The sequence below is a fragment of the Nomascus leucogenys genome, chromosome 5 (assembly GCF_006542625.1).
Source record: "Nomascus leucogenys isolate Asia chromosome 5, Asia_NLE_v1, whole genome shotgun sequence".
In the NCBI taxonomy this organism is placed as follows: domain Eukaryota; kingdom Metazoa; phylum Chordata; class Mammalia; order Primates; family Hylobatidae; genus Nomascus; species Nomascus leucogenys.
In genome coordinates, this window is record NC_044385.1 from 55,405,355 (window position 1) to 55,430,669 (window position 25,315).

The following is a 25,315-nucleotide window of genomic DNA, read 5'->3' on the forward strand; positions in this document are numbered from 1 at the left end:
GCAAGAACAACCAAAGTGGCCGGGTGCAGTGGCTCATGCCTGTAATCCCAGCACTTTGGGAGGCTGAGGTGGGCAGATCACCTGAGGTTGGGAGCTCGAGACCAACCTGACCAACATGGAGAAACCTCATTTCTACTAAAAATACAAAATTAGCCAGGCATGGTGGCGCATGCCTGTAATCCCAGCTACTTGGGAGGCTGTGGCAGGAGAATCACTTGAACCTGGGAGGCGGAGGTTGTGGTGAGCCGAGATCATTCCATTTCACTCCAGCCTTGGCAACAAGAGCAAAACTCCATCTCAAAAAAAACAAAACAAACAAACAAAAAACAAATTAGCTGGGCATGGTGGCACACACCTGTAGTCCCAGCTGCTCAGGAGGCTGAGGCAGGAGAATAGCTTGAACCCAGGAGGTGGAGGTTGCAGTGAGCCAAGATCGTGCCACTGCCCTCCAGCCTGGGCGACAGAGCAAGACTTTGTCTCAAAAAAACAAACAAACAAACAAACAAAAAGAACAATCAAAGTAAGGCAACAAGAGAGGGATAAAAGACTACAAATAGGGTACAGTGTACACTGCTTGGGTGATGGGTGCATCAGAATCTCACAAATCCCCACTAAAGAACTTACTCATGTAACCAAACACCACCTGTTCCCCAATAACCTATGGAAAAAAAGTTATAACAACTACTTAATGCCAGATACATGCTGAGAAAATTAAACTGAAATAATTTGTTTCACTTAAAGCAAAAAAACAAAGTAAGGGCAACAAGAGAACCTTCGGCTGAGGTTGGCAGGGCGTCGAGACTGGGCACCCAGACCTCTCAGAATCACCTCTGATGCTTTTGGAATCAGAGCCAGCTTAGTGGATGGGTGCCTGGAGGAAGGCGCATGGCTGAGGTGGCACCGCTGGGCCCAGGATGCTTCATCCGGACAGTTGGGCCTTGGGGTATGGGGGGACCAAGGCGGGAGTGCTCTCCTGGGAGGCCCTGTGTCTGGCAGGCATCGCTGCTGTCACCACCCCGACTGCTCTTCTGGCTATCTGGGTGACTCAGGACCTGCCAGCAGGCCTGAATGTGCTGGGACAAGTCTCAGCCTCCCCTCCTTCCCCACATGCCTCCCCGAGGCCTAGTGGAGACCAAGCTTCCTCCTTCCATCTGCATCTGGAGTTTGGCTGCAAGCTGTCAGGCCCATGGGTCACTGCTGGCTGCTTTCCCAAGCCCTGCCCAACCCTGTCCCTGGGCAGATCAGAGCCCTCCCTGGGGGCCCCAGATGGCTGGCAGCATTCTAACAGGTCATTCCCCTAGAGTGAGATCCTGGGGTGTCATGGGGCAGGCACTCATACCTGACACCTACGAGCCTCACTGGTGTCCTAACAGTTGGGCAGCACGGATATGATTATCCCCATGTTTCAGCTGGGGAAACTGAGGCCCACAACCTCCACAGTCTCAACTCAAAAGCAGGCCTCTTGATTCCTGCTCTCCTTCCTAGACCCCACACCCAGGACCATGGGCTGGAGGCAGGAGGGACCCACAGACTGATACACTTGTGGAGTTGGGGTGGTGGCAGCCATCTTGGGTCAAATAGGCCAAATCTGGTCCTCTCTGAAGCTGGGGCTTGGCCTCTTGGGACTGGACCAGCTTTGTCTACCAGACTGAGGGGAGAGGCTGCTGGGAATAAGCAGGCTCTGGGTTCCCAGGGAAGAGGAACCCTAAGGACCTCTATTAGGCTTTCCAGGGTCAGAGGCTGAGGCTCACTTAGCCATCCTTGGCCTTGTATGTTCCTGTGGGGTCGGCCTTAGACTTCCCTGAACAGTTCTTCTGCACCTTAATATCTCACAGGGTCAGGAATGAGGAGCAGTAATAAATCTCGGGTTAATCCATTATATGCTAGGCCTTGTGCTTAAGTCTTGACCTGCAGAATGTCAAGTCTCCTGCACTCAAGCCTGTGAGCCAGTGCCATGTCATCTCCATTCCTCCTGGAAGATGAGGAGATTGGGCTGAGAGCAGCTCGAACCCTGTCCAAGGTGAGTAGCAGCACTGGGGCTTGAGCCTAGGTCTACTGGCTCCTTGATATTGGGATCCAGACTTGACTTAAGGGCCCTGGCTTTGAAGGGGAAATTGAGCCTGCCACGAAGATCCCTCCAGGTGCCCGGGCTGCAGCTCCCCTCCTCTCCCACCCTGTGGCCCCAAGTCTTTCCTCCTCCCTTCCCTCCCTCCGTAGCTCAGAACCACTCCAGAGTAACCTGGGCTGGCAGGGGTTAAGTCACCTCCTGCTGGCCTGTGCTGTCTGCCTGCTTTGCTGTTTGCCAGGGCTGCACCTGTTGTAGCCCTACAGTTTTGATGAGGTTGGCAGGGAGTGCCAGCTCTGCACGGGCACGGTAAACATGCCACCTGCCTGCTTAGTGCTGCTGGAGCAGTAACATGCCAACTCCAACATGAATTCTTAGCTACTCCCTCTGTAGTGGACTCAGGCTGAGGGGAGCATACCAGCCTGGCTGAGACCTCTGGACCCTCACGTGAGGGGCTGGGACCTGCAGGACAGATGCTCTGGGAAGGGCCTGCCTGTTGGTCCTGCATTCTGAAGAAGAGTGGTCCCCAGCAGAGGAGGCCAGGTTGAAGTGGGGGCAATGCACTCCCTTTTTTCTTTTTCTTTTTTTTTATTTGAGACGGAGTTTCACTCTTGTCGCCCAGGCTGGAGTGCAATGGCACAATCTTGGCTCACTGCAACCTCCGCCTCCCAGGTTCAAGTGATTCTCCTGCCTCAGCATCCCAAGTAGCTGGGATTATAGGCATGTGCCACCATGCCCAGCTAATTTTGTATTTTTAGTAGAGATGGGGTTTCACCATGTTGGTCAGGCTGGTCTTGAACTCCTGACCTCAGGTGATCCACCCACCTCAGCCCCCCAAAGTGCTGGGATTACAGGCGTGAGCCATCATGCCGGGCCACACCCCCTTTTTTCTAAAGGGCGAGAAGGCTCAAACACAAACAAGGAAGCATCAGTGACCATCAGAGTCCCGGACAGGCAGGGCTTTATTAGACACGTTGTCATGATAAGGCAAACACAGGCTGGTGTTCTGTCCTTTTTGCAGATGACCCTGTGTAGCTGGGGCTGGTCTTCCCCCACCTCCTCTGTTCGCTGTCAGTCTCAGGATCAGCTGAGCATGCCCGCCACCCTCCCTCCCTTTTTCCTCCTGCCTTTCAGTGTGGGCTGTGGTTGGCAGTGACATTTAATTCAGGGAAGGCACCTGACCTTGGGGAGGAATGTGGGAAATGTCTGCAGCCTGGGGCAGCCACCCCCCACCTGGGGCCCAGGAATGTGGGCTCTAGGCCACCTGCGGCCCCCAAGGGAGGTGAGTGCAGGGTCCAGGAATGACACTGTTGGAAGGCCCCAGCAAGGTCACCTAGTGAAACTCTTACATTGTACAGAGGGTGAGGATGAGCCACCAATGCCACCCCCTATGGCACCAGCACAGCCTTCTCTCCAATCTGGTGACAGCACTGTCCCTGACTCTTGGTGTCTCCTCAAGCCTGAGGCCACAAGTACAGGGGCAACTTTTGATTTGTCAGACCCACAGAACTGCAGAATGTCCAAGCCCTTTGAAGTGAGCTGCTGCACATCCTCTACCGCTGATGTGGAGACTGAAGTGCAGAGAGATGTGAGTTGGCTGCCATCTACTCACTATGGGCCAGGACCCAGGTCTCTGGGGTGGGTGCATTTCCCACCATCCCTCCTGTTCCAGGTGCTGGAAGTCAGCATGTTTTCATCCCAGCAGGGAGATTCAGGTGGCCTCTCCTAAACCCCCACAGGGTTACTGCTGGGAGTGCAGTGCCTTCTGGGGTGCCCATCTGTGTGAACTGCCGGGAGTGGGTGCTGCAGCCACAGAGGGCCTGGTCACTACACTCAAGCCCACGCTCCAGCGCCTGGAGAGCAGGTGCTCTGTGCTCTGTGCTCTGGCTGACGGCTTTGAGAAAACCAAGCTAACTCCAGCAGCTGCGTTCTTTGGGTCCGCACTGGGAGAAAGCGTTAGAGTAAGGACTCTGCTGCCCTCTCGTGGCCTCACTTGGGCATAGCTGCTGCCATTCACGCCACTGGCGGCTCACCTGCTCCGAACTGTGGAAATCTCTCTCCTAATTGCCCTCGCCTGGACTCCAAGAGGCCTGCACGGGGTGGATATCATCCCTCCTATCATACCACTTAGGCCATGCCTTGTTCCTTGTTGGATCCTGGAGGAAGAGGGCCTCAGGTCAACAGGAGAGGCCTAGCCTGTGTTACCCAGAATGCTTGGGTGTGGGGAGAGACGTGGTGGTTCCCACAGACACAACCTAATCAACCAACACCAGACAGGATGGTTTGAAAATTTAGAGGATATTTATTTCTCAGGAAGGTGCACAACAGCTGGCAGGCACTGCTTTCCCTGCTGTAGGGGATTCCTCTCTCCTTTTCCAAGAAATCCCCTCTCTTCTTGGAAGTGCCCATGGGAGGCTGGGATGTGAAAAGAAACCATACACAACACTCCAGAGCCTTAAAAAAATAAAGCAACAACCTCCTCCACACGAATACACACTTACAAAATAAATAGACAGACAAAAGAGAGGCCACGTGCCTCCCATCCCGGCTGTAGGGCTGCTTGGGGAGAGTGGGGCTGGGTGGCTCGGTCCCACTTCTCCCAGCCAGGATGATCCAGAGGCTAAATGGAATGGAAGGGCCCTGGCTTCAGAGAGAGGACAGGGCAGGACCTCTCCCGGTGCTCAGCAGAGAAGACACTGGGGGCATGGGTAGGGAACAAAGGAACAAATAAATAAATAAATAGAACCCAACAGCACTCCCAGAGGCCTAAGGGCTTAGGGTGAGGCTCAGGGGGACCCTGGGGCCTGTTGCCCTGAAAATAACAGATCCAGTACAGGCTGAAAGAACAGCAGGGAAAACACAAGCCGCATCCACCTGACCTGCAGAGCCCAGCCCCAGAAGGAGGTTTCAAATCAGCTCTATAGGGAGGAGGGGTGGGGTGGGGGTGCTGAACTCCACACTAGCTGCTCTGAGCCTGTTCTCTGGCCCTGGAGGTGCTTGAAGGCTAGGGACCCTCCCATCCCTGTGTTCTCTGGGGCCAGCAGAGCCTCCTCCCTCACTCTCCAGCCTTCATCCTCACCATCTCCACCAGAGGAAACCGTAGCTATCTCCGAGGTGGGCTCTTTCCTAGGAAAGTTGAGGCAGAGCCCTCTCCTCCTATTCTTAATGGCCTTCCTGACCTGGGGCATCCTGAGGGTCAGCTGGGAGAAGTCCTTGTGTAACTATAAATAATCAAAACAATCCAACCCCATGTCCACCTCTGCTCCACTTGGCCACAGGTGCCTGCACTATCTCCAGCCAGGGCTGCATTCTAAGCTCCCTTCGGGCCAACAGGGAGAAGGTGTCAGACAGAAGCAAGTACAGAGAAGGGGGCAGGAGCTGCTGGAATGGACAGTTTGGGCAGGAGGCCAAACTGGACACATGAAGAAGTCCAAGGGTCCCTCCTGGAGAAGTGCGGCCAGGTGGGGGCCGGAGAGCACGGGGTCGGCATGGCTGGCCACTCAGCTGGGCAGCAACACGTGCTCCAGGAGGTAGGTGAGGGAGTCCCAATGCTTCCAGAGGAGGAACAGGAGGAGGACCAGGAGGGCGGTGCTGGTGATGCGCAGGCGTGTCTTCATGAGGGGCGTGATGAAGTTGGCGATGGTGGACACAAACACCAGCAGCACGGCCATGAGCGCCAGGATCACGTTGATGAACTTGCCCAGCAGCGCCCGTGCGTTGGCGTTCTCCACGCCCTCCAGCTGCACCACCTGCTGCTGTTGCTGCTGCAGCTCCAGCTTGGTGACCCGGGTCAGGCAGGACTCCACGGCCTCCTGCAGGGGCAGAGGGGCTGGCACGTGGGCGCTCAGGATAGGCAGGACCCCTAGGCTGAAAACCTACCTACCCCACTGAGAAGGTGCCTATAACGAAGTCTCCTCTCCAAAGGCCAGGAGGAGTGGAGGTTGACCAGCTGTAACTGGGGTCAGAGCCCTTTAAGGATGACTCTTTGGGGAAGATGCTAGGAAATGAGTCTTGATTACTAGGGAAGGAAAGGAGCTGGCCCAATCCCAGCTGGCTCCCTCTTGAGGCAGGCTGGAGCCTGGAAACTCCAATTACTCATTTGCAAAGCTGCCATCAAAGAGGTGGGGGGCATGGTGGCCCTTGCCCTGGGAGCTTGCCTCTGCACAGTGCACGCTCTCAGCCTCAGGCCTGTCTTGCTCATCTCCACTCTGCCCCCGCTATGCTGCCCTCTTCATCCACGTGCCTATCTGCCCTGGCCAACAGGCCAGCCTGTGTCTATCATGCCCCACGCGACAAAAACCCTAACCCTCTGGCTGCTGCCAGCTCTACCAGCACATCTGGGGCCTCCCAAGGTCGCCCTGGCCATACCTGGATGTCCCGCGCCCTCTCATAGGATTGGTAGGCCACCTTCTCCTCCATGCTGGCCAGCTCCTGCTTCAGGTTCGTCATCTCGTTCTGGTGAAGCTCAGTCAGGTCGTTGAGCTGCTCCTCCAGCCGCTCATACCTGGCAGAGGGAGAGAGAGTGACACCAGTCCTGGCTCCCCAAGCCTCCCTTCTCTCCCACAGTTGATTCATTCATTCTCTCAATAAACAATGACTCAGCCCACCCCACGTGTCCAGCTCTGCTCTAATTTTAACAGCAACAACAATAGAAGCTACTATTTACACAGCACTTCTTAGGTGTAGGCACTGTGCTAAGCATTTTACCTACAGGACCTCATAGAATCCTCCCCACAATCCCATGAGATAAGTGCCAGTGTCACGTCCATTTTACAGAGGAGAAGACTGAGGCATGGAGGCTGAGGAGCCTGCCTAGGATCACACAGCTCATGAAGGGAGGAGTTAAGGATTGGCTGACTTCAACCTGGGCTCTTAAGCCCTAGGCTCAGATGCTCGCTGGGTACCAGGGACACATGGGTGTAGAGGACACAATCCCGGCTCTGAAGGCACAAAATAGCGTAAGATGACTATTATGTGAGGAGTGGTTAGTTTTTAGGTGAGGCTCCCCTTCAATTTTCCAAGCCTTCTTCATATATATGGAGAAGAAAAAGAGAAAGTGCTAGCTAAGGAAAAGATCCCCCCACAAGCCCAGGGAGCGAGCGGCAAGCACTGCAGAGACACAGAGCAAAGGGCAGCAAAGGGCAGCACAGGACCGGAGGGAGACACAGAAGGAGAGGCCGAGAGATCTCAGCTCCGTTCCAGGCTGGCCCCAGGAGCTCCAACCGGAGGTTCACATTTTGGAAGCTACACATTCATTCACATGCTTCAACCTTATAGTCTGGACTCATTGTATCTTTATGACCCTATGAAGAAGGGATTAATGTCATCCCTGACTTGAGGTCAGGAGATCGAGACCAGCCTGGCCAACATGGTGAAACGCTGTCGCTACTAAAAATACAAAAAATGAGCCGGGTGTGGTGGTGCGTGCCTGTAATCCCAGCTACTCAGGAGGCTGAGGCAGGAGAATCGCTTGAACCCAGGAGGCAGAGGTTATAGTGAGCTGAGATCATGCCACTGCACTCCAGCCTGGGCGACAGAGAGACTCCGCCTCCAAAAAAATAAGAAAAAAAGAAAGAAGGCTCCTTAGGGCCTCGTGCTGGCCCCTTCCAGGGGCCAGGATGCTGCAGATGCTCCTCTGACTGCCTCCACACCCTGGGTCTGAAACCCAGTGCTCCTTGCCTCATTCCAGGTCCGGCTGGGCTGCTGCAGGAGGGGGTGGGCAGGCACCTACCTGTAGCGCTCCTCCTGCAGGCACTGGGTCATGTAGGTGTAGTCCCTCTGCAGCTGAGTCTTCAGGTCTTCCATGGAGTCCTCCAGGTGAGACTGTCCCTCCTTGATCTCCCGTAGCTCTTCCAGCAGAGCATCCAGGTTTCCAGGAGCACCATACAGTGCATTGGACTTAGGGCTCCCCAGCGCCCCACCAGGCCCAGCCCCGGAGTTGCTGCCTGCCCCGGCTGAGCTGGCGCTGGCGCTGGAGCACTCGTCATCGCTGCCATACTTGGGGCTGGAGACAAGTGTGGCACTGCCGCTCAGTGCCCGGGCTGCCTCCTCAGGGGGCCCATCTTCCAGGGGGTCCTTCAGGTGGGCGATGTTGTCAGCACTGCCAAACTTGTTGCGGATGAGGCTGGCAAACTCCCGGGGCTTGGACACCACGGCGGTGTGGGTGGCCTGCGAGAGGCCGGAGAGGCTGCCCTTGACACCCTCCACCACGCCGCCCCCAAAGCCACTGATGCCTGCGCGCACGTTGGCGCCCACGTCCTTCAGCCCCTGCTGCATGTCCCGCAGCACGTCCTTGGGCTGCCGCGAGGGCCCGTTCTGCTCAATCTCCTTCAGGCGCCGGCGGTAGTGCTCCAGCTTCTTGTGCAGCTGGGCGATGGTCTGGGCCGACTTCTGGTTCTTCTTCTCGAACACTTGCTTGATGCGTGACACCTGCTGCTTGTCCGCGTTGTTGGCCAGTTTCAGGTACTCCGCCACGTTGTCGTCGCGAGCCTCCTGCTCGATCTTGATCTGCTCGGTGATCTTCAGGATCTTCTGGTGCAAGTGGTCAATGGCGGCCTTGGTCCGCTGGGGGTCCGGTGCCCCATCGGGCACGTCCAGGCTGATGGGGCCGTCAGTGTCACCATGGCTGGCGGGAAGGCTCAGGGCCACCAGGTCTCCCTTGTCGACCTGGGGAAAGAGGCAGGCAGAGGAAGCATGGGTAAATCCTGAGACCATAGGAGTGCCCCTGGATGCCTCTGGACTTGGTTTTTCTATCTAGAAAATGGATGCAGGAGTCCAAAAGAAGACAACCACCACAAGAACATTACTCCCTGACAGCCACTTACACAGGGCTCTCACATCTGCTCTCTACCCCGTCCCCACAGCATCCCCAAAATGCAGTCTAGGCAGAGCTGCTCCTCTTTTGGCCCAGGAAGGTCAAACAAGTTGTTCAGGGACACATGGCCAGGAAGGGACAGAACCTCCAGCCCAGAACTCTTTTATTTATTTGTTTATTCATCTATTTATTTGAGACGGACTCTCGCTCTGTTGCCCAGGCTGGACTGCAGTAGCGTGATCTCAGCTCACTGCACCCTCCACCTCCTTGGTTCAAGGGATTCTCCTGCCTCTGCCTCCCGAGAAGCCGGTATTACAGGCACCCACCACCATGCCTGGCTAATTTTTGTATTTTTAGTAGAGACAGGGTTTCACCGTGTTAGCCAGGCTGGTCTCGAACTCCTGACCTCAAGTGATCTGCCTGCCTTGGCCTCCCAAAGTGCTGGGATTACAGGTGTAAGCCACTGCTCCTGGCCCCAGCCCAGAACTCTTAAAGCTCCAGCACATGGACCAGGCAGGTCTGAGGCGTCACTGGAGTCATGGGGTTGGATTTCTGCGGAATGGGACAAATTTTCTCTCTGGACTCCACCACTTCATAAGGCTCCTGCCTTGAGCAGGCCTCTTCCTCAGAGCTGACCAATGCCTACACTTGGTGCCCTGCCTGCCTGCCCTCGCCACCCCATCTTCACTAATGCAGCTCGGCAGGCCACCCTGCCTCTGCTGACACCTCTCCCAGGCCCTCCATTACCTTACGGCTCTCCAGAGTCATTGGAAACCTTTTCCGCTTCATAATGGTGGGAGCCCCCAGTCCTTCCTAGTCTCCGAGAATTGGGAGAGGAGCATGCCCCACCCCCACCCTGCTGGCCAGGTCCCCAAGGACTAAAGCCCCAGAAGTAACTGAAAGGCCAAGGGAAGCAGGGTCCAGTTTGGGGGCCTGAGGCTACCAGCCACCCAGCTTTGCAGAGGGTGAATGCGTAGGAAGGAAATGACAGCCCCCTTCACTCTCCACCAGGCGGGCAGGCTTCCCGAGTGCATCAGGGTGGCACCAAAGTCGGAGAGACAAGGAAAGGAGAAGAGAAACTAAGAAAGGATGGGGGGAGGGAGAGAAAGAAGGAAAAGGTCGCAGGAGATAGGAAAGATGGGAAATGTAAGGTGGGCTGAAAGTGGGGAGGCCTGAGCCCCGCTCCCCTGGCGCCTGGTTCCTCTCAGCCTGTTGGAGGATCTTTCTGTCCACAGCTGAGTCCCCAGTGTCTTATCACCATGCAACAACAGAAGCAGCAGGAAATGGCTCAACCCCATGTATTTTTACACACAGCACACCCCAAGCAAGGATGGGTCAGATCATTCGCCCTTAGTATGTATGGGAGGGGGCAGGGGTGTGGTCAGATATATGTGGGGGAAGGGGTTAAACACAAAGAAAGTGGCCCAGTCACATGCACTGGAACTGGAAACGGTCCCTGCCAATTACAGGCATAAGTCACTTGGCTTGATTCTGCCAAGGTGCAGTTATTGGAAAAGACGATTGAAAACAATAGCCCTGCCAAACTCAGGAGCCAGGGGAGTGGCTCCTCTGTGGGCTTCCACTGGGGCTTTTCCAGGTTCCACTTCCCCCTGGGGATGCTGTGGACAACCAGAACCCCATCCCTAATCTCTCCTGAAGTCAGGACTTCCCTCTTATGTTTGCTTTGGGTCTCCCCTCATCCCCTCTTGCCCTCCCAGCAGGTGCTCATACCTTCAGGACTCTGCTTCTCAGAATTTCTGAACTTTCATACCCACAGTCTCCTTTAAGTGATCTGCTCCAAGGTCTAACTGTCCCAGTAGCCTGACTTAAAACCCTACCCTGCAGTTAGGCTGCTTCTTTCTGCCTTGTTCCCTGCAGTGACAGCAAAAAGCCCATCTATCCATTTTCCTGACCTTCAGTGTCCTCACCGACAATAAGGGGGTAATCACAGCTACTCTCAGGTCTTTTGTGAGAGCTATACAAGATGATGTCTGGCAAGCACTTGGCATAGTGCGAAGCATACAGAAGGTGCTCATTAAACGCTGAGTCTGAATCTAGGCAGCATAATCCCTTTTTTCCCTGGGAGAAAAAACGCCTGTAATCAAGCTGGCCTAAATTTATTTCAGAGATTATACCAACAAATTTACTCCATATTGCTAGAACTACACAAAATTAAGGGTTTTTTTTTGTTTGTTTGTTTTTTTTTTGGAGTCGGGGTCTCACTCTGTCACCCAGGCTGGAATGCAGTGGCGCCATCTCAGCCCACTGCAACCTCTGCCTCCTGGGTTCAAGTGATTCTCCTGCCTCAGCCTCCTGCGTAGCTGGGACTACAGGCGCCCACCACCACGCCCAGCTAATGTTTTGTATTTTTAGTAGAGACGGGGTTTCACCATGTTAGCCAGGATGGTCGCGATCTCCTGACCTCATGATCCGCCCGCCTTGGCCTCCCAAAGTGCTGGGATTACAGGCTTGAGCCACTGCGCCCAGCCCAGAACCTGTCTCTCTTATAAAGCTGCTGCCCTTTCCACAGACGCCCAGCTCTCTTTCACTGTCTTCTTGGGAGAAAGAATATCTAGAAAATGGGTTCTGGGGCCAGGTGCAGTGGCTCACACCTGTAATCCCAGCACTTTGGGAGGCTGAGGCGGGTGGATCATGAGGTCAGGGGTTCGAGACCAGCCTGACCAACATGGTGAAACCCCCGTCTCTACTAAAAATACAAAAATTAGCTTGGTGTGGTGGCGGACGCCTGTAGTCCCAGCTACTCAGGAGGCTGAGGCAGGAGAATTGCTTGAACTGGGAGGCAGAGGTTGCAGTGAGCCGAGATCGCGCCACTGCACTCCAGCCTGGGTGACAAAGCAAGACTCCGTCTCAAAAAAAAAAAAAAAAAAGAAAAGAAAATGGGTTCTGAATCTGGCTGCATCACTCATCACTGCCATTTGCTCATCTTTGTAACAGGGACAGAGTCTGTCCCACCTTCTTAGGGGGAGAGTGGGAGGAGCTAATAAGAAATGGATGTGAAATGCTGTGAAAAGCAAAGTCTCCACCTGCCGTGGCTCCTTCCTGGCAGCTTGGCTCTCTCCTCCCTTGATTTGGCATCTTTCTGGCTTACAAATGGAAAACCAGCCGGGTGTGGTGGCTCACGCTTGTAATCCCAGCACTTTGGGAGGCCGAGGTGGGCGGATCACGAGGTCAGGAGATCGAGACCACGGTGAAACCCCGTTTCTACTAAAAATACAAAAAATTAGCCTGGCGTGGTGGCGGGCGCCTGTAGTCCCAGCTACGCGGAGAGGCTGAGGCAGGAGAATGGCGTGAACCCGGGAGGCAGAGCTTGCAGTGAGCCGAGATCACGCCACTGCACTCCAGCCTGGGTGACAGAGCGAGACTCCGTCTCAAAAAAAAAAAAAAAAAAAAAAAAATGGAAAACCAGAGTTGAAGCTGGCTGTGAAATCCCCATTAATGAGAGGAGAAGAAACACTCCTGGGAAAAACAGCAGAGGCCTGGGCTGAAGCCCTGGCCCCCTCGCCTACCCTTCTTCTCTACCCTAGGACCCAGACTTGAGCCTAACAGTCCTGCAGCAGGACACCAGCTCCTTCCATCCCTCCATGGAGGCCTGGACACCTCCTTGGTGACATGAAGGTCTGCAATGCCTGGATTGAGCGGGTCAGTCTCCAGTCACAGAACATATCCCCATTTTATTCTCTCCCCTGTGGAGGACTCAGCTCCAGTGGCTTCCAGAAAGGTGGCATATTTTCCCTATGGCCTCTGGGCTCTTCTCTTTTTCTCAAATTCTAAATGTTTTGGACAAAGGATAAGGATAGCAATTATAGTTGGCCTTCTGTATCTGAGAATTCCACATCCATGGATTCAACCAACCATGGATTAAAATAATAATAATACAAATGTTAAAATACAGGGGCCAGGCGCAGTAGCTCACACCTGTAATCCCAGCACTTTGGGAGGCCAAGTGCTATAAATGGAAATAATAGTGCTACCCATCTTGTGAGGTTAATACTGGGCAGATCACCTGAGGTTAGGAGTTCGAGACCAGCCTGGCCAACATGCTGAAACCCTGTCTCTACTAACAATACAAAAATTGGCTGGGTGTGGGATGTGGTGGCAGGCACCTGTAGTCCCAGCTACTCAGGAGGCTGAGGCAGGAGAATGGTGTGAACCTGGGAGGCGGAGCTTGCAGTGAACTGAGATCGCACCACTGCACTCCAGCCTGGGCAACAGAGAAAGACTCTGTCTCAAAAAAAAAAAAAAAAAAAAAATTGGCTGGGTGTGGTGGCATGTTCCGGTTGTTCCAGCTACTCAGGAGGCTGAGGCAGAAGAATCACTTGAACCTGGGAGGCGGAAGTTGCAGTGAGCCAAGATTGCACCACTGCACTCCAGCCTGGGTGACAGAGACTCCGTCTCAAAAACAAAAACAAAAAAACAAAAAAACAGTGTAACACTATTTTCTATTTTCATAGTATTTACATTGTACTAGGTATTGTATGTAATCTAGAGATGATTTAAAGGGAGGATGTGTGCAGGTTCTATGCAAATACTACACTATTTACTGTATGAGACTTAAGCAATCTGGAGCTTTGGTATCTGCAGGAGGTCTTGGAACCAATCTCTTTCAGACACTAACATTTCTTGACATATGTCAGACTTGTCTCTAAGTGTTTATACCTATTAATTAATTTAATCCCAGTATTAACCTCACAAGATGGGTAGCACTATTATTTCCATTTTATAGGAGAGAAAACCAAGGCCTACAGATGTAACTTGCCCAGGACTACACAACTAGTAAGTAAAGAACCTAGAATATAAATCCTGTCTGGCTCCAAAACTCAGGGCCTAACCTCACCTTGGAGGGCTGGGTAGCTCTGACAGATCCACAGCTTAAGATACCTTTGGCTGGGAGAGCTGGCCCTCTGCCACCTTTTCAGGAAACAAGAGTCTAATCAGTGGTTGTCAACCACAGCCCAGCCTCACTCCACAGCAATGAAATTGGAATTTCATACAGCTATGACTGCAGGCTTTTTTTATTTTTTTGTTGAGTTAGAATCACTCTGTTGCCCAGGCTGGAGTGCTGGAATGCAGTAAGGTAATCATGGTTCACTGCAGCCTTGACTTCCCCAGGCTCAAGTGATCCTCCCACCTCAGCCTCCCCAGTAGCAGGGACTACAGGTACATGCCACCACACCCGGCTAATTTGTGTTATTTTTTTGTAGAGACAGGGTTTTGCCATGTTGTCCAGGCTGGTCTCAAACTCCTGGGCTTAAGCGATCCTCTTGTCTTGGCCTCCTAAAGTGCTGGGATTACAGGCCTGAGCTATGCTGCACTCGGCCAGACTGTGGGTTTTTACACCCCGAGAGAGCAAGGAAAAAGAAAGGAGTTCTCGCCAGCCCTGTCCTGCCTTCTCCATATCTGAGGGCGTGCAAATCTTTAGAAATGGCCAAATATTGGCCATACATTTAAAATCACCTCTGAAGACTTATCACGGTGACATCTCCAGCCTTCCTCACTGGAGGTAACCCTTAATCTCACTGGTCTCCATGCAGACTCCACTTGCCCACCCAGCCCACTCTCGTGCTTAGGGGTGTGTGTGTGTGTACCTGCATGCATGTGGGCAAACCTCAGAACAAGAGAGAGGTTTGTGTGTGTTGCGGGAGGTGGTGGGGGGTGCTTGAGGGAACATTCTGTGGGAGATACCAAGATCCTGTTTGTGGTTTTTGCTTTCAAGGCTGGAACACCTCAGCAACCACTTCCATCTGAATTAACTCCCTTCAATAACTCCCCCTGCCAATCAGAGACTTTTACTACGGACTCACCACGAGATCCTAATTGAGACTGAGCTCATCCCTGCTTGTAGCCTGGAGCTCAACCTTAGGAAAGCAACTAAGAGCTTCTCCTCAACACAGGCCTCCTCCTTAGATCCTGCAGTCCCCATCCCACCCATCAGGGATGCAAAGAAGGACACAGGGATGTAGGCAGAGTTTGCCTGGAGCCCCAGCCTGCACTGAGATACTCCTCAAGTCAAGGATGGTGTAGCCTCCCTCTGGGGCAAACCTCACATTTATCTCACTTGGATCTGCCTTCACACACAGGCTGACCAAACCCAGGAAAGGTTATTTCAAAGTTTGGAGAACGAGGGAAACACCCTGCATGCTAACAGGAAATAGCAGACATCCCCCCATCCTTCCCCTCCAGGATCTTTAGTCCCTGCCCCTGTCCCTGGAGGGAACCCAAGACCTCCAGATCCCTGAGAGGCTGAGCTGTCTAGTTACAACTCTGAGAAGCAGAGTTGGAGCTGGCTGGGAAATCCCCATGAATGAGAGAAGAGACACAACTGGGCCTGGTGTGTGGAGGGGACCTTGGGCTGGGATCCTGGTCCTCTTGCCAGCCCCTCTTCTCTACCCCAGGGTCAAGATTCCAGCCTGGGAGTCCTGCAGCTGGACGCCGGCTTTTTCCTACCCTTCACAGAGGTTTACAATGTCTGGGATCTGCTGTTGGGTCTCCAATCAGAACATCACTTTGCTCTCCTTCCCCGTGGAGGGAGCTGGCATGTCTGAAGAAGGTGGGAGCTCTCCATGCCCTGCCTTCCCCGGCACATGTACCCAGGGTGACAGCTACCTTTCAGGACTCGATGGAGAGAGGGCAACCAAGGTAAACAGAGCCAAGGAGCTGGTAGACAGATAGGGAGAGGTACAAAGAGGGATTATGCTTTAACCAAGGAAAGAAAATTAGTGAACAAGAAGAAAAAGATGAGAAAGCTGTTCAGAGTGCTGGAACAGGACAGAGGGTGAGAAAAGGAGAAAGATTTGCCAAAAGAACAGCCATGAGACAGGATACAGGGTCTGCGGAAGGTAAAGGAAAGGGCTTTAAAGTTGGAGTTGGGCACTAATTTAGATCCTGGCTCTGTCACTTACCAGCTGAGAGCTATCAGGACGATGAGCTGAAACACTGAGTAAAGGGCATAAGGCAGGTGCTTAGAAACAAATACGAACAAATTAAGAGACACTTCACACCCTCGGAATGACTATAATAATTTTTTTTTTTTTGAGACAGGTTCTCACTTCATCGCCTGGGCTGGAGTGCAATGGCATGATCGTGGATCACTGTAGTCTCGATATCCCAGGCGTAAGCAATCCTCCCACCTCAGCCTCCTAAGTAGCTGGGGCCACAGGCATGAGTCACCAAGCCCAGCCCCTAGTAATTTTTAGAAAGGAAATAAGTGGGCTGCACACAGCGGCTCACACCTGTGGTCCCAGCACTTTTGGAGGCCAAAATGGGAGAATTGCTTGAGTGCAGGAGTTTAAGACTAGCCTGGGCAACACAGCAAGACCTGTCTCTACAAAAAATAAACAAACAGCCAGGTGTGGTGGTGCATGCCTGTAGTCCCAGCTACTCAGGAAGCTGAGGCAGGAGGATGGCTTGAGCCCAGGAGTTCGAGGCTGCAGTGAGCTATGATCACATATGCCACTGCACTCCAGCCTGGGCAACAGAGACCCTGCTTCAAAAAACAAAACAAAAAAAAAGGAAATAAGTGTTGGTGAGCATGTGCAGGAACTGGAAGCTTTGTGCAGCATACCTAAAACAGCACAGCTGATGTGGAAAACAGTTTGGGAGTTCCTCAAAAAGTTAACATAGAATTACTTTATGACCCAGCAATTCCACTCCTAGATATTTTCAATTCCCAAAAGAACTGAAAATGAGTATTCAACACTCATTTGTACACAAATGCTCACAGCAGCAATATTCACAATAGCCAAAAGGCAGACATAACTCAGATGTCCATTAACTGATGAATGGGTCAACAAAATGTGACATTTCTTGCAACGAAATACTATTCGGCCATAAAAGAAACAAAGTGCCGGTAATGCTCCAACATGGGTGAACCTCAATAACATTAGGCTAAGTGAAAGAAACCAGACAAAAAAGGCCACATAATGAATGATTCCATTATATGAAATATCCAGAACAGTTAAATCCACAGAGACAGAAAGCTGATTAGTGGCTGCCAGGGGGCTGGGGTGGGGGTGGGGGAAGGAATGGGGAGTGACAGCGTAATGGGTACAGGGTTTCCTTGGGGGTGCTGAAAATGTTTAGGAACTAGATGGAGGTGATGTTTCAACAATTGGGTGTGGAAAGCCAGGGTCCTCCACTGGCCTGGGCTGCAGCTCCCACCATTGTCCATTACACAGTGGGTCTGCAGGAGGGTCTCTGGGTCCTTCAGCTCACTGTGTCAGGTTTAGTAGAGCAGCAGCTCTTCCTAACACACTCCTAATCCCCCTGTCGTGCAGCTGGTTGACTAAAAAGACCAGAACAGATCACTCAACCCCCAGTCACCAGCAGGCAGAAATGCCCAAGGTCCCCCAGCCCAAAGCAGGGCACAGGTGGGCTACACAGGAACCACTGCTCCTCTCTCCAGACCATCACAGAGTCCTGTTTGGCCCACACCACCCAGCTCCCTATCCATGCCCAGCCACCAGCACCACACCTGGAGTTGTGGCCCCCACACCATAACCTCTTCACCCCACCCCCTCCTGCCTGAGACAGGCTGGCCACTCCACAGGTACGTGACTCCAGATTAATCCTTGTGAATGGGCTGGGCAAGCACTAAGAGGAGAACCGTGGGGGGGAGAGTCATGCTTCTTCCATGATCCCCCTCCACACCAGAATGCCCCCTGCTCAGGGACTCTACCAGCCAGGGCCTTACATTTTGCTCTAAACAAAGGCTGAGGGCTAAGAAGTGCTGATGAATATCTGGATGAGCCAGAGCTGGGATGTTCTCTCAAGTGTCCAAGACCCAACCTTCCCTATTCCTCTTCCTGCTCCAGTGAGATCTATCCTCAGCCCATGCACACCTGGGGGCTCCCCTCCACATGGCCTTGGTGGCACCCTGGACTCACCTCCCTGGCCCCTTTCCCAACACTAAATGAAGCTGGATTAGGCTCTCTGCCAGATTATAAGGAGCTGCCGGATCAGGGCTTCCCAGCCCTGGCTCCCGTGGAACTTCCTGGGACTCCCACCTCCTCCCAGGGCCTGAACTCAGTGTCCTCGGGTCAACCCGGCCCTGGATATGGGACACCAGTGCCTCCTCTCACACACTAGCCCAGCAGCCTGGATCCCTGAGATCCGGGAGGCACACAGTAGACACTGTTGGGACAGAAAGTATCCAGGCTTAAGTGAAGCTGTGTGTAGGGAGGGGAAGGGCACTAGCTATGTAAATTGGGAAATGTGAATCGTGGTTCTCTTTCTTCATAATGTAAATGCATTAAGCAGTTTTCAAGATAGACCACAGAAACAGCTGCCACTTGCAAGGAACACGTGCTCCACACCTGTGTTCCCAGCTGCACGAGAGAGCTGTACCTCTGACCCTCCTCCCTCTGAGGCAGGCAGCCCCTTCCCAGACTCGCAAAGAACCCCTATTAGGGTCCCCACAGCAGGCTGACAGGGAGGAAGGGGCCTTCTCATGTTAGCCATCTGCTCAGGAGTTGGAAAGACAATATAAGGTCACCCTTAGATGGAAAAAAAAAAGACAAAGAAAAAGCTTTGGGGGTTCCTATGCTTCCCTTTAGGAAAGCAGGGCAGCCCAGTCTTCCTGACAGTGGAGTCAGGTGTCAACCCTGGCTTGTCTATGGGTCTAGACAAGCAGGCCGAGGCCCGTGCAGAACACCGCTCCTGGGAGCAAGGTCTGGGCTCCCAGTGGGTCAGAGCCCAGCAGGCAAGTGTGGCCCTGGGGCTGGCAGGCCTGGGTGACTCAGCAGAGATGCTTCAATCTGCTGACTGCTGACCCGTGACTCTGATTTCAGTGGCCCTCTCGGGATAAAGAATGCTCAGATTCCCTTTTTTCTACCCATTCTCATATGGAAGGGGAGGTCAACTGGACTAGGATGGAGAGGAAAGCCTATGGCCAGCTAAAATCCTTCAACCCGAAGAGGTCATGTGACCTTACGGTAAAGTTGGGAGAGAAGGAACCTGACATTTCTCGTACCAACCCAACATTCCAGCAAGGGCAGGCTGGAAAAATTATTCCAATCCTTGGTCCTGAAGTCGGAGGCTTCCCCCATTCCATTTTTTCAACTCAGCAAGAATAGCCCGGTGGGGCTGGTGGCTCTCTGCCTTTCTGGTGAGGATATGTGGGTAACAGGAAGCTGCTCACTCCAGCTCTGGATGTGTCATCACAGCTGACCAGGGTGCTCCCAGGTGGGCAAAGGGGTGGGGGTGGAGAAAGAGCCCACCTATCGGTTTAATTGGTGCCTGGGAGCCTAAGCGGCTTTTCTTAAGAGGGCAGGCACCACGTGCTCAGATACTGAATGGGACACATGTGGGGCAGTATGGACCTGAGTCAGTTCGCCAGGGGCACAACAGGTTGACAAAACCCCTGTAGCAAGGCCCCAGCTGCCACATAGGGGATTCGAAGGGCAGAGCATGCCCTCAGTAGCTTTAAAAGGCATCTCGCTCTACTACAAGGGGATTTCAGGTGCAAACTACCGAAAGACAAGGAAAGTCACTCACTCACCCTTTCAAGCAGCACCTACTCATCTCCAGGCAGTGTAGAGCCAGCTGCCTATTATCAGCTGACACCAGGTAGAGGCTTCCACCTGCCACCTCCTGTAGCCAGCAAGTTCTTCCTCCTGCCCTGACCCTAAGGGCTACTCTCTTGTCCTGGTGGAGACACCCCTCTCATCTAACCCTTGGCTTCTAGCCCCTTCCATTAGGGCCACCCCTCAGTTCTGATGAAAACTACATCCTCCCCTCAGTGTCTGCCCTGTGGAGAACAAAGCCCTTTTGTCCAGTAAATGTCCTGCGCCCTCCTCGTCTCCTTACACCCACAGATCCCAGTTGGGGCCCCGAGCTGCCCTCTCATATTCAGGTCTTCTCCATTGTCCATCCTCTGAATTCCCTAAAAACTCTCAGTACCCAAACATTTTACTCCTTATGGCCTCTCCCACTGTCTCCCTGGGGTCAGCACTCACTGGACCTTCACAGTCCCCATCCCTGTCACTGTTTCTCCACAGACACAAGCGACCACAACCAGGAACACCCCTCCACTTAATAAGGTGCCTGAGCCCCAGCTGAAGTGCCACATGGCCACAGCTTCTGGAGGCATCTCTGCCAGGGTTCACCTGCCCTCCTGCACAGGGCGCCCACACCCAGCCCCAGGGGCTCTCCCAGCATTTGGCAGCCTAAGGCTCCTCCCTTCTCCCACCCACAAACAGTTCTCTATACCTGGAGGAGAGCTCCCTGAGAGACTGGAGTGTAAGCACAGCCCACCTGACTAACTGCAGAACAGGCCTTTTCCCATCCCCAACTCCACCCCGCCCGGTGAAATTCTCTCCTTCCACCCACCAGATGCCTCACCTGTGTGGGCACTGTTTCCCGAAGCCGTGCTGGCGACGAGGTGCCCGGGGCTCTGAGGCCCCAGCTGTCTGCGGACTGTGTCAGGCCCCCGGGGTCACAGACCCTGGGCAGCACTGGGCTTGCTGCAGGAAGTCGGGGCCTGCGAGCAGGTGTGCCTGAGCTCCCAGGCTCTGCAGCCGCCATCTCCAGACTGAGGCACAGCCTGGGGATTAGGGGCGGATTGCTCTGGGAGATTTCTCCCTCCCCTGGGGCTCACGGGCTGCTCCTTCCCATCTGGCAGGAGACAGGGAGGATCACCGAGCGCGGGAGGACCGAGCTCTGATGAGATGCCCCTCCCCAAGTCCAGCTGTTCCAATGTCAGTTGTGTGCATAAGGACGCCCAGGTGTGACAGGCATCAATGAGGAGGGGTGGGGGGGCAAGCGGGGTTGAAAGGGATGTGCACGAGGACACATGACATGTGCACCTGCATCCTTCAACCATCCAGAAGACAGGCACTCCACCTCGCCCCTCCCATATCACAGAAATGCCTCCCATGATCAGAAGCTCCTCTCACAAACAGAGCAGTCTCATGGATTCCGAATGGAAGTGAGCCTCCCAGCCAGCCTTCCAGGATAGGGAAGAGCTCTCCAAAGCCAAAAAGACTGGAGCCTGGAGGCGGGCTCCCTGGCAGATCCTAACACAGCCAGCTCCAGCCAGAGTCCTCTCCTCCTCTCCCTGCTGCCCTGCCCGTTGGCTTAAGGCACCATCACTTCCAAGGCAGTTTCTCTACTCCAATAACCACCTGGAGGAAGCTGACAGCACCAGGGGAATTCTTCTGCCCTGAGATCTTGTCCCAGAAATCCAGTCTCTGCCCTGGACACCAATGGCCACTTCTGCACTAGCTTCTGCTTCCCAGTCTCCACTAGCATTGCCCTGGCAAAAACACCCAAGATAAAACACAGATGGGAAACTCACAGCAGTCTCTTCCTCCTTGGACTTCATCTTGACAGTCCCAGCAGGAAATTCTGTGAGTGGCCAGCAGAGGGGGACAGAGGTCCACAGTTGAGGACAATGAGCAGTGGGCAGTGTGACCGGCTGGCCAACTGAGTCCTGGGGCCTGCTGGATCTCTCTAATGGCAGCTTCTCACAGCAGAACTGTCGTTCAGAAAGATGTGGATTCTGCACCCACTTGAGCCTGGTGAGGGACTCCGGGCTTAAATACTGATGGTCAACACATGTCACGTTGATTGGGTAGTCCCAAATTCAAGAAGGTGTGAAGAGATAAGGGCCCAGTGCTATCTCTGGGAGCCAGTGCCAGGGCTTGCAGCCAAAATCACTAAGATCAGGAGTCCTCACACCCTGGGCTCATGGAAACTATACAAACATTTGTGGTTGGCTGATGACTTGGGGTTTGTGAGCACAGAAGCCTGGCAAAGCATATTACATAGGTCCCAATTTCTGGGGCCAGCTCTGACCTGTAGGGCCAGGGAACACTTCTGGCAGTTCCCCTACTTCTGCAAACGATCCCCCTCCTATGGTACTGGATCTTGACTTTATATGTTGGCACCAAGCACTGTTCTTGCATAAGGGTTATTTGTAAATAGGTCTTATGCCCCTATTAAATGATAAGGCAGGGATCAGCTCTTATGTTCATCTGGACCATTCACTGTGCCTAGCATAAGACTGATCCTCCCTCAATACTGACATCGTAGAACAATGAAATGATCTATCTCATTTAGCTGCCACGAAAGGCAGTCCAGCCACTGCAGTTCTGTCTCAGGTAGCAACAAAGACAGCTTGGTCTTCTCATACTCAAGATACCCCTTCTTTTTTTTTTACTTTTTGAGACAGAGTTTTGCTCTGTCACCAGGCTGGAGGCCTTTGTTCTGTCACCAGGCATTGACGCGATCTCGGCTCACTGCAACCTCCACCTCCTGGGTTCAACCGATTCTCCTGCTTCAGTCTCCCGAGCAGCTGGGACTACAGGCGTGCGCCACCACACCCAGCTAATTTTTGTATTTTTAGTACAGAGATGGGGTTTCACCATGTTGGCCAGGACGGTCTCAATCTCTTGACCTCGTGATCCACCCGCCTTGGCCTCCCAAAATGCTGGGATTACAGGCATGAGCCACTGCACCCGGCCAAGATACCCCTTCTCTGCCCGCTCCTTGCTAGGCCCCACCAAGCTAGGAATTTTTTTTTTTTTTTTTTTTTTGAGACAGGATCTTGCTCTGTCACCCAGACTGGAGTGCAGTGGCACAATCACACCTCACTACAGCCTTGACCTCCCAGGCTCAAGCAATCCTCCCACCTCAGCCACCTGAGTAGCTAGGACTACTGGTGTGCACCACCATGTCTAGCTAATTTTTGCAGAGATGGGGTTTCACCATGTTGCTCAGGCTGACCTTGAACTGCTGGGTGCAAACGATCCACCTGCCTTGGCCTCCCAAAGTGCTGGGATTACACGTGTGAGCCATCATGCCCAGCCCAAACTAAGATTGTTAACTTTTTCTTATTAAGCAGAGGAAAAGCAAGAGAAGGCAGTGGCAGCAGGAGACAGGTGGGGAGGGGCCGAGTGAACTGAGAGCCCTGGGGTTCACTCTGCCTGGTAGGTCTCTCTGTGCTTCCCAGCATCAGGAGGACTCAGAAGCAACAGAAAGTTTCCTGCAAGGCCATGTTGCACCACCAGAATGAACTGGGGAGAGCTGCTCCCAACACAGGCACCTGGCAGCTCCCTAATGGGAGGTTTTAGCTCCACTCCAAGAGCGGCTTACCCATCAGCACAATAACTGAACAGCAGGAAAACAGGGGTTCAGGAGGGAACCAATAGTTTGCTAGGAGAAAAGTAGCAAACAGGAAGCAGGGAGATGTCTGTCAGGCAAGCTAGCAGGAGAGCAATGCTTTTCTAAGCCTGCTCTTGTCTTTATACGTGAGACGTGTTCCCAAATCTGCCAAGAATGCAGAGCTTCCTGTGGTGAGGGTAGGGAACAGACAGCCCAAAGCTTGGTGGCATGGTGGGAAAGGCCCTGTAGAGCCCTAGGCGTGAGACTCACTTCCATGCTTTCTAAGTGACCTTGGTCAAGTCACTGTAGGCGCTGAGAGTGTTTCCACAAATGTGATGGGAGGACGGTGTAAAGAGAGGGGGTTAAGGTGAATGTGTCTGGCAGGAAGTTGTGCCAGAGCTGGGCTCGCTGGGCACTGGATGAGCCTTTCAGTGGCCCACAGAGTGCTTGGGAGTCAGAAGACCTGGTCTAAAATCCTCACCCTGCCACTCGCTAACTATGCGGCTTCCACGTTCTGTCCGTGCCGCTTCACAACTGTGAGGAGGCAGGAGCAACTACAAAGCAGCAGCTTGAACGAGGCGGCCTTGGGGAGTGAGACCAGTGGCATCAGGAGATGGAGGAGAGGCTGAATGAGCCAAGCCTTGGAGACTCTGTGCAGCTGAGTCTCACTTCTCCTAGCTGCAAATGGTACATAGGACCATTATCTCCCAGGGCCCTCGTGCAAACACATGGCACTTTCTAAGTTTTATTGAAATAGGTGACTGGTCCTGAAGCTCCCTCACCATGGGTGTATGTGCACATGCATACACAAACCACAGTATTCCAGATAATACCTGGAAGACTTGGTCTGAAAGAGAAAAAGCCAAAGAAGTAGCTGCCATCAGGAGCAAAGAGAGTGGCAGGCACACCTGGGAAAAGCTGCCAAGGGCACTAAAGCAGTGGGCTCTGAAAGGACACCAGTTGCAAAGCAGCTCTTCTTTTGCAAAGAAAAGGAGCTGTGGAGTAAGCCGCATCACTTGCACTTCCTGGTCAGTCTTGGACACCCCTGGGCTGCCTCTTCTCTGGCCTGGCAGAGATGGAGGCCACATCTTAGTGACACAGTGTGGTCACTATCAATTCACAGGATGGGCAGCTGAGCTGTGGCAGGGGGTCTCTGGCTTCACTCTTTCCACCCTTCCAAGTTAAGCCTGAGGCGGGGGTGACAGATGGGCTCTTGTCATCTGAGAAGGGTGGACTGGAAGGAAGCCCAGGTCCTGGGCACAGGCTTTTCTCTCTGCACGTCTGGAAGGTCTCAGCCCTTTTATTGGGTTCCCCTTAGTTTAGTTTTTTCTTCCATATCCTTCTTCCTCTTCCCTTAATTTTTATGCCATGCCCCTTCTTTCTTTAGTGTTCTTTAAATCTTATTTTTTTATTTTCTCTTCCTTTGCCTTGTTGTTATTCTTCTGTTCTCTCCCCACTGCCCTTGTAAAATCATCTTATTTTTCTTGCTTTTTCTTGTAGAGACAGGGTCTCGTTCTTTCCCCTAAGCTGGAGTGCAGTGGTGTGATCGTGGTTCACGGAAGCCTCAAACTCTGGGGGCTCAAGCGATCCTCTGCCTCAGCCTCCCAAGTAGCTGGGACTATAGGTGCATGTCACCACACTCAGCTAGTTTTATTATTATTATTATTATTTTTAAGAAAGACAAGGTCTCACTATGTTGCCCAGGCTGGCCTCGAACTTCTGGCCACCAGTGATCCTCCTGCCTTGGCCTCCCAAATCATTGAGATTACAGGCATGAGCCACTGCACCTGGCCTACTTTTCTTTCTCTCAAAAAAAAAAAAAAATCACAAACCACACATTTTGAAGGGTGGGAAACTGGAGAAGTCATAGGCTTTAGGAGCAAAGAACCACGCTGAAAAGCAGCTAAATTTAGTAGCTTAGGATACAAGGTGAGGCCTTAAAAAAATTTCAGGCCCCAAATGTGCTGTGAAAATCTCCCAGTGAGGATTCCTCTTTGAAAGGCTGGCGGCTTCTTTTATGCTCACCAAGCCTGCTTGGAAATGGAGGTTTGGAAAGTGGTCATTTTTCAGAGGTTCCCTCCCCCAGTATTCACTTTCAGATCCAGCCAGAAGGTGCATCTTCTTAGAAACACACGTGACCAAAGAGCCCTGCTAACCCCCAGGGAAATGCGAGAGGAAGGATAATATTCTTCAGCGTGAACGGCAGCAACCAAGGTGGGCAGGCTTCCTAGGAGTATGTGGATAGGCACAGCTGTGTGAGCTGGGAAAGCAGACAGATCGGGCCAGAGTGGAGGAAGCTGCATGGCAGCACCCAC

General features: G+C 53.1%; 1 protein-coding gene across 3 annotated transcripts in view; it reads right to left on the reverse strand.

The window, feature by feature from the left end:
• Positions 1–4,344: 4,344 nt before the first annotated feature.
• TMCC2 (transmembrane and coiled-coil domain family 2) overlaps positions 4,345–25,315 on the reverse strand; it is a 45,293-nt gene continuing 24,322 nt past the window's right edge. For all 3 annotated transcript variants that reach the window (XM_030813126.1, XM_030813127.1, XM_030813128.1), the window contains 3 exons: positions 7,797–8,731; positions 6,434–6,569; positions 4,345–5,877 (listed from right to left, as the gene is read on the reverse strand). In XM_030813126.1, coding sequence (XP_030668986.1) covers positions 5,566–5,877; positions 6,434–6,569; positions 7,797–8,731 — 1,383 coding nt within the window. In that variant the 3' untranslated portion in view covers positions 4,345–5,565. The remainder of the gene's footprint in view (positions 5,878–6,433; positions 6,570–7,796; positions 8,732–25,315) is intronic.